We start from the raw sequence: 9,622 nt of genomic DNA on the forward strand, positions 1-9,622 counted from the left end.
TTCACTGTCTTGCCCAAGGACACTTCGGAATGCGGACAGGAGGAGCCAGGGATCAAACCGCCAACCCTGCAATCACTGGACAACCCACTCTACCACCTGAGCCAGAGCCACCACTTTCCTTTGTGACAGATCATTTTTACTTTGTTGGGTTGTTACTCTCAAGTAAAGGATCTGAATTCTTCTTCCACCACTGCAGAAAATTATAAAGCTTTCCTCTCGCCAACCTGCTCTGATCTCCTCTCGCACACAAAACAAAACAGCTGCAAATATTTCCATGAATCACAGTTTGTAATTCTCTTCTCATCTCTCTGCTGTTTCCTTCCTCTCTGCAGGGATCTCTATGCCAATTCCTGTGCTTGGACTCAGAGACCACTCCAAGGTATTCAAAGATGGCAGCTGCCTGCTGACAGATAACAACTTTGTGCTGGTCGGCTCCTTCGTGGCCTTCTTTGTGCCCCTCACCATCATGGTTGTCACCTATTTCCTGACCATCAATGCCCTGCAGAACGAAGCCACCCTGTGCTTGGACCAGCTGGTCCCACGGCCTAAATGGAGCGCAACTTTCACCTTGAGCTTCTTGCCGCAAACCTCGTTGTCCTCTGAAAAACTCTTCAGACGCTCAATAACCCGCGAGGCTGGCGGCAGAGGAAGCAGCAGCGGCCTGGGAGGCGCCCGCGGAAGTGTCTCGTGCTCACTATCTGGACGCCGCACCATGCAGTCGATCAGCAACGAGCAGAAGGCATCCAAGGTCCTCGGGGTGGTGTTTTTTCTCTTCGTGGTCATGTGGTGTCCATTTTTCATCACCAATGTGCTGGTGGTGGTGTGTGACCCCGTGGTGTGTGATGCAGGACTCATGGGAGGTCTGCTGAACGTTTTCGTCTGGGTCGGATACTTGTCCTCCGCAGTCAATCCGCTGGTCTACACACTGTTTAATAAAACGTACCGTGCGGCTTTCCTGCGCTATGTTCGCTGCCAGTACCAGCCGAAGAAGAAGCCTCTGCAACTCATACTGATGAACACCATCCCACCGCTGGCTTACAACACCACCCAACTGCCCCTGGGTGACGTTGGGAAGTTACGAAACGGAGCGGCGCACCCTAGTGGTGAGGTGAAGGAGTTGTCTTTACCGGGGCAGGAAACAGAGACATGTAGGCCAGGCAAAAGCCGCGGAGACAAAGATGAAAGCTGTGTGTGAGAGTGGCTGACTGAGCCCCTTGAAACGGATGTAAAACCCTTCTTCAAGGTTGAGTCTGTGCAAGTTGTGGATTACATAAATCTTTCACATTTAACCTCTGTGATCAAATCATTCTTGGGAGCAAAGGGTTCAAGGTTTAAAGTCAAAGTGCCAGATAAAGATAAAGTGCCTCCCAGTCAGGATTTTAGAAATACAGAGGTCAGGCATGCCCCAACCCCTCAAGAAAATATACTATAAACCTTTGTCTTTCAATGCAATCTCAGCATTTTCAGAGTGACTCGAGAAGGCTTATCCCCAGTTGTAGTCCTCAGATCCATTCAGCTTCTGATCCTTATCATCAGGGTCCAGATCACTTAAATCAAGTTTCCTTATTACAACAAAAAACACCTCTTGATAACAATTTACCCCAAAATAACATCAATCATTGCTTGTTTCTGGATTTAAACACCTAAAGTCTTAGGTTCTGGTCTCAGTGCTGTTTCAAGGCCTTCTGCACAGTACCAAAAATGTGAATGAAGATTCTCAGTCATCCAGGTCATGGTTCTAAGTGCTTTATGAAGGCAACTGGACTTGGTTGAGGTTTTAAAGATGTTTCTCATCCGAAAGGCCTCTTCACTTCTAACTGACTGGTGGGGAGTCCCAGGCATTTTAACCTCTTGTGGAGTCATTTACACCTTGAGAAAATAAAATTTGTCCTGTAAAACGTATTTTATTTTTCAACCTGGGAATCATTTTTTAAAGATATTGAATCTATCAATATCTTCCAGTCTGAGAGTCAAAGAGGAAAAGGAGACAGTCCATGTAAATGATGTGAGACACTCTTGGACATATCACCACTAAAAAAAAAAAAAAAGACATACTTTTCCCATTTTGTAAAAAAAAACTCTTCAGACAAAAGGGTAAAAAAGTTTATAGATTCTTCACATAATTTAATTTTCCATGGATGCTCAGCTGCAGTGACTTCAGCTACCCCTTCATTTCACCAGCTCCCTGACTTCAGTCAGGTGGCCTCTACCTCCCATCATACCTTTCGGTGGATCAGCGGGGATTAGACTGGATTTCCTGCCACCCTATCAGCCTCGGAGAGGGAGATCCAGGATGAGCCTGACACACTGAGACTCCAGGTACTTGCAGAGGCCAGACAAAGCCGCCAAAAAGGGAGGAAGGGTTCCCTCTCCTTTTCTATTTTCTGTTGACATAACAACATTGAAGAATACATATTATGTCTGAAAACAGATTGTGATGAGTTAATGATGTTACAGAGAGACAACGTAAATAAATCTATATTTGTATTTTGTGCAGATATGTGAAGAAATGTATGATTGTTGAGGTTAAAACGATTTTATTTACAAGTGAGAGTATGATTATTGCTCCTAATATGATGCAGTATGACGATTGTTAACTGATTTTGTAGGACACTGGAGGATTTAAGTGCAAATATATCCATTGTAAGAGTCGCACTTTCTATGCTGTGTTCTTGCCAAACTACCACTGCACATTAGCACTTGTTTTCCAGAAGAATTTTCCAAAGAATGTCAAGGTTTTTATGCAGTCTTTACACATTGTAACAAATGATCCGGTTTCAATCTCCTTTTCAAATGTGTTAATATAGACCTGCTGTACTAGACTAAAGAGAAAATGATCTGGATAAAAAGGACAGAGGCTGGATTAATGCATGAGGGTGGGTTTGTACCATGGATGTATTATCAAGGCGTGTTCAGACCTGAGCTGTGGACCTGAGGCTCGGCATAGAGTTAGTCCAAAATTCTCAAAAAGTGAGATTTCGGCGGAGGGAAAAACATAGCTGCACTGACCACAATGGGTTGAAAGGTATGGGCCTGTTGCCCCTCTGGCCACATGCAACAGCACAGCTGGGTGATGGTCGCTCCGGTGTGGTCCGTAATGTAGTACTAAAGCACACAGCTCTGGCGCAGACTGGATGCTAAATGAATTTTAAATGCTGTATGACTGCAAACAAAGTCACAGAAACACTCGAAAGGATGCAACTTGACATGAATTCACTCTAGAGGAAGCAAATGGTGGTGAAAGTTGCATCTGTGCTACTAGAAAATGTTTCATCTCGCTGAACTAACACAGGCTAGTTAGCTAAGCACGTCTGTATTGACGGTGCGTAGGCTGTTGGTGGCAAATACACACTAACTGTGACAGTTCTCTCGCCAAATTTGCAGGAATCAAAAGGTGCTCTGTGGAATTTTCTTGAAAACAAAACAAAAAAGTTCCATTTACATTCAGTGTTACTCATCAAAGTGTCACTGACGTCTAACCAACATGCTGAATTTTTTAAAATATCAGTGTTCGCTGGCTAAAAGTCCTCTTCACTGCCCTTGTTAATGCGTTACTGACACCAGCTGACGATCAGTGGAATAGCATGGAACTGATGACAGGATGTGAATCGCGGGGACCCACCCTTGAAAACGTTGCTCCATAGTGCTACTAGTGGTCAAAAACTCCACAGGGGCCCTTTAACCCCTTCCTGATGAGGCTGTTTTGGGCCTATTTTTGCCTGATTTTTCATACATCTATTTGATGCTAAATAACTTCTCATGTATAAGCATAAATTACTTAATTTATTTATCTCTATGAACATGGCAGGACACTGAATACACATTTTTTCCTTGAAAAAAATAAAATTACACTTTTGTTTTACAGTGAACCTACTAAAGTATGAATTATATATTTTTTTTTAAATCTTTAAATTTTACATTTTCACACTTCTTATCCATAAGTGTGGTATTTCAGGCTGAAATGTTAAAGTACTAAGGCTTTACAGTGCAAGAAGAAACTCGGCTCCAGATTCAGTCAGCGTGAACCCCAGGTCTCTCCTTGGTTTTCTTTGCGTCAACATCCTCTCCATTCAATTCACTGAAACCACAAAAAACGCAGGGTTTTCCAGCGAAAAAGTCACCTGTCAACACGCTGATTTCAAAAACATCCAATATGAACAAGCACACGTCCCGTTTTGTACAATCCATCCTCATCGTGCTACAAACTAGCGCGCACCGCTTGGGCTTCTGATATGCCTCCAAATTCGTGGCCGCATCACTCCAACCAGCTTTCCTGGATTGTATTTAAACGTCTCAGTGCTATCGGAAACAAAACCGGACCCTTTCATTTTATTTGAACTCAGTGCCGCGTTTTGGTCTGAATGCCTAGTTAGTGTCTCTCTTGCTTCACCCCACCCCCATGCCCCATAGACTTGACACTGACATTAGGTCAAACACAATAAAACAGTTTTTTTAGTCTCTGGGAAAGTCTTGCAGCCCACTAAATTATTACATAATACAACTAGTAATATTTGATCTTATTTGCAGATTGAGGTATCAGGTCAACAGTTTTACAGACATCTTTTATATATAACCGGCGCAGTGCCCGTTCAAAACATGCTTGTTACCTCACTAATAGTTCAATATTTTATCCAATCATCTAATCATCATCATTTAATTTCCACTTCACTCCTGCGTTTTGAAATTAATAATAATAAGTCAGATACTTGGTCAGAAAATACTGGACCACAAATTCAGAAGGACTGCTGTGACACATACGCTCACTCACCAGTTTATTACGTACACCTAGATCAAATCCATTTATATGAATTAAGGTTAACAAAATATTAGGAACACCTCGTAGCGCAACAGTTCAACAGCACCACAAACTGCTGAATGTTCAGTAACAACGGAGCATTTCTTTTTTTTCATTTATATGCAGGCCTGTTGTATTATACTGCATTAGTTTTATCTAGGTGTATCTAATATAATGGTAAGTAAGTGTAGATTAATTCAATCACTGTGTGTCATAGTAACCTTTTCCCTGAACTGGAGAATCAGTATTTTCACTGAAGAACTTGACTTAAAACTTAAAATGGGTCTGACACAGATTTATTTCATCACTGGAGTCATATGCAGATAAGAAAATCACTGTTTGGTGATGTATTTTTGCATCACCAAGGAAAATGAAAACGATTTAATTTCAGTTTAAGCCATTTTCGGACTCATACAAGGCCGTTAAAGGAAAGAGAAAGTATACAAATAACAACGTTAGACATACATGAGTTGTTCCTCCTTTTAATGATCCTAATATATCATCATGCTCGGGTGGGGGGATAAAAAGGAAAGAGAACGGCGGCGTCTTGATCAAAGCGCTCCGGGATGCTTCCGTTTCAAGTGACTGTGCATAGCAGTTGTTCTGCTGTGATGACCCATTTCCTATTTGCAGAGCTTGGGTCTCTGTCTAAAACAGCCCCACACCTTAGATGATCCTGTGTGAGGTTTTGTAGCTGCGGCTTGTTTTCGCCGTCTTAGCAACGCGCCGTTGTCTAATCGATGACATCGGCTGCCCCAGGCCTAACCGATTGCCATTCAACATTTCTCTTTTTATTTTTCTTGAGAACCACTCATCCAAAATCCTTCACGGTCGACACTGCACCTCCTTGGGTCCTCAACAACACAAATGGGAAGTTTGAAGTCGACCGGATGAGCAGTTGTCAAGAAAATCAAGGGACAGACAGACAGGCAGACAAGAGTTTTATCCATTTATTAGTAGGATGGTGGTCTACAGGGAAATGCAGTTTGGGACACAAGATATATTTTTGTTTGGCCACTGGGAGAAATTGTCAGCGTTGCCAACTCTGCAACACTCTGCTGGTACATCCATGGCTCGTACAACGACTACCAAGTTAAGAGAAGCCTTGAAAAACCAAAATAAACGAGAAGTACGACGGAGGCGAAAATTAATGTGGAGTAAAAGTGGAACGTAACGAAGAGAAAACATATGACAAAATTTACAAAAACAAGTTGCACATAAGTTTTTCCTCAGTGGGGGTGGAATTTAAATATCGTTCACAGGATCCAGCCTGTAAAGGGTTTGTAATTTTACTAGCCAATAACCTTTTTAAAACATAATGAAGTTGGTTAAAATGTTCTACTCTGAATCGTATCACTGTCACTTTTTGAAGTTGTGGCTGTTTCATTTTGGACCAGAACTCTTCACATGTCATGAGATGGCTAAAGCTAGCTCAGGGTATATTAAAACTTAAAGAAAGAGTCGATGCTCATTACACTAGCTGTGAGTGACTGTCAAATCTGTTACTTGAAGAAAAAGAAGAGGTTTTTTCAGCCAAAGCAGGCAGCAGCCAGGTTATTTATCCTCACAACAGCTGCCACTCACAAGAGCAGGCGAGGAGCTACCAGACAAATGGGGCTCACAAAAGAGCGAGGCTTCCCGTTAACGCCAGTAATGACGTAAGAGAAATATAAACTCAGCAGGTGTCTAGCTTCTAGCTTCACAGCAACATTTAGCAGCGATGCACTTTCTTATACCTGCTGAGTCACAAACCGCATTTACAGAGAAACAAAAAAGTCGGGTTCTTCTGCTTCTCTCCGTCCAAATGAAAGGGGAACTGTTCAGAAGTTAAGTATGGAGCATCAACAGGGACCACGGCAGTCAACCACCCAACTAAACTGCTGTCACATTGGACTTGAATTTGATATTTTTAAAGTGGGTGAATATTCTGTCTTTGGAGGTCCCGTTTTATTCAGCGAGTGAACGGCAGCTAAGAAATAGCTAAGAAATCTTGCAGTGAAACAGCATTTATGGTTTCTCGAAGGAATATTCAGTTTATTTTACAATCTGTCTAATTTTTAGCGTTTTGGGCCTATCCATTAGGATAACGTTTTTAATGATAACTCACTAGGTTAAATGCTGAGATCTGGAGCCAGTACTAGGAAGCTACGTTATCTGGCTTCACTAGGCTTAAAAGCCGTAATCACGCTAATCGCCCCCACACCACGGTGGTTATCAACTCGGTGAGTCAACCCAGGTTTTGACTCACCGAGTTCACATAGAAGAGGCGGCGTCTACAGCGTATGGGCGGACAAGTCTACCGGCAGCAGAGCGGCATATTTTACAGACGAAGAGCAAACTGGAATATTAGAGAACTACGAAGAAGTTAAACACATAATCCAGGCCAAAAATCAGCAGCTGCAGCTGCCAAATGCAGGAAGGACATCTGGCAAAAAAAATCGCCAACTGTTTGAATTAATAGGCTTATAATACCGCCGCCCCATCATTAGGGCACAAGTACATCTGACTATAATTACATTTGTGTGTTCCATTACATTAGTGTGTGGCGTAGATATATTCTTTTGGCCCGTATGACAGATTTAGCTTTATTCTTTCAGCTGCGTCCCCCGCTGTGTCAGACTGTGTCGGACTTGGGAGCAAATAAAGACTAAATATAAAAACATCAAAGCGGTAAGTAGGCTGACTTTCATGTCTTATGAGTACAACATGTACGAGGCTTCAATCAGTCTCTGTTGCAGATCGTGATCGGTAGACAAAAGCACAATGACAGGAAAAGAAGGAAAAGAAAAAGACAGGAGGAGGCCCTGCTTCACAGGAGTCCACTCCTGCTGAGGAGCTGGCCCTCTGCAATAATGAGGGTCTCTCATATAGAAAAAATTAATAAGATTTTTGGATCCATTTTTCCACTTTTCTACCTTTGGACTTTTGGATTACAAAGCTGAAAACGGAAAACTTGAAAAGTCAAATAGCTCCATACACAGCCCCGCTTTCATCTGATGGCTCGTCTTCCCGCTCTGCTGGACTATGTTGTGATGATACTGCCTGGCCCTCAGACAAAAATGTTATGAACACTGATAGGAACTATGGACAAAACTGCAAACAATAAACCCAGGATGTAAAACAAACCCTGAATTTCCGTCTAGTAGCAAAGGCTTCAGAATCAGCCTTCGTCGTATCTGGTTAAGTACGGCCATGGTGGGTGAAGGACTGTGGTTTGACTATCGCGTTAGCCTCTGTCTTGTTGCTCATCCTGGTAGCCAACAGGCCCGATATAGGTTTTTTTAAGGATCTGGACCCACTCAGATGATGTGGCTGCAGACTGTGTGCAGTTCTGTTGCTGTTGCAGTGTTGTGAAGACCATCAACACCTTTCTGCGGACGAAACTTTGGATCCACAACATGACTGTGGTTTGGGGGTGTTTTTTAAACTACAGTGGTGTCTTTTTTTGGAATTTGATGTTTGATGGTTACCGTCACATTTCTCTTGTATGTCAACTGTATGGACCAGCTTTTTGCCTCCCTGTTTTGAAATCAGAGTAAAAAGAAAAACTGGAGATTAAGCATTTTCCATGTGGTTAAGTGTTTTATTTATTCACGTCTTCAGTGGAAATGTGTGTGTAGAGAAAGAGAGAACAAGTCAACAGGCTTAATTTCTGCAGTAATGAATGGTAATGACCTGTCTGGGTGGTTTATTTTTATGCACAGCACCAGCGGCCAGATGTATAAACAACGCGTATGCATAAAAACCATGCATACAGTAATTCAGCACACATAAACTAGTATTTAGAAAAGAAGAATGTGCAGTAAGAACGTGTGACTTCACGCAGACCTCAGACCGGCAACACAGTTTTCTAGAGCCAGATATAGGAGATATAAATAGTGTAAGGTGAGAGACATAACCTTACGGTAAAACGTTCATTGATTAGGTTCCTTGGCAACATGCACAATGTCAATGAAAGCAGCATTTATAAGTTTATATTGAAATAACTTTATGACTGATGAACATTATCACTCTTTTTGTTCACATTTCAGCCATTATTTTGCTGTCAATGACCTTTTAATTTTTATCCGCAATTGTGAAGCGAGAACAAGCATTGATACGCAAACAAGTGATTGTGTACACCCATTATCTACAGCTAACTGTGGGAGGTGAAATGAGAAAACCATTTTATGATCTTACGATGCCATGGTCAAGGTTTGCAACAACTGTTTTAGGAATAGGGAAAGATCATTGTTTGAGTTAAAATTACTACTACTTCATTAAGGTTAGGGGTCGTTCACCATCCTGGTTACAATAAAAACCACTTAGTCACGGTTGACTGAGCGCAGTGTTAACAACTGTTTTCAATGGAAGGTAGTTAAATCCTGCTCAGCGGGGATCAGTGAGTGGCTGCTAGGAGCACGTTTACAGCTCGTTCACACCACTGTCTAGCTGCTGATTGGTGGACTGAGCACGCTGCTGCTGTCCTCCACCACTCACTGAACACGGTCAGTCCAGAGAGCCACGGCCACATGAGAGCACGTACACTGAGAAATTTCGGAGACTCTTGGAGGGAGACAAGGGAAGATCTGCCCAAAAGGTTGCTAGATTCGTGGTTAGGTGCGTTTTTTCGGGGGGTGAAAAGTCACTTTTACGGGGTTTTAATAGTTGACAAATATAGTGAGAAAGTTGCTAAGTTGGCAGCAACGCTTGAACGTAAGCATATGTCGTGTTCGACCATTTGCTGTTTTTGTTGAGGACAGTCTCAGGGTTCCCATAAAATTTTTGGCACTGTGGATAGTTTTTATATTGACAGTTTGATTGCGGAAAGTCCGACCGGGGATGCAC

General features: G+C 42.4%; 1 protein-coding gene across 1 annotated transcript in view; it reads left to right on the forward strand.

Moving 5' to 3' along the window:
* Positions 1-1,195, forward strand: part of htr2aa (5-hydroxytryptamine (serotonin) receptor 2A, genome duplicate a) — a 63,565-nt gene extending 62,370 nt beyond the window's left edge. Inside the window, exon 3 of the mRNA XM_040149006.1 lies at positions 333-1,195. Coding sequence (XP_040004940.1) covers positions 333-1,195 — 863 coding nt within the window. The remainder of the gene's footprint in view (positions 1-332) is intronic.
* The last annotated feature ends 8,427 nt before the right edge of the window (positions 1,196-9,622 follow it).

This window comes from Xiphias gladius, chromosome 16, assembly GCF_016859285.1.
Source record: "Xiphias gladius isolate SHS-SW01 ecotype Sanya breed wild chromosome 16, ASM1685928v1, whole genome shotgun sequence".
Classification (NCBI taxonomy): domain Eukaryota; kingdom Metazoa; phylum Chordata; class Actinopteri; order Istiophoriformes; family Xiphiidae; genus Xiphias; species Xiphias gladius.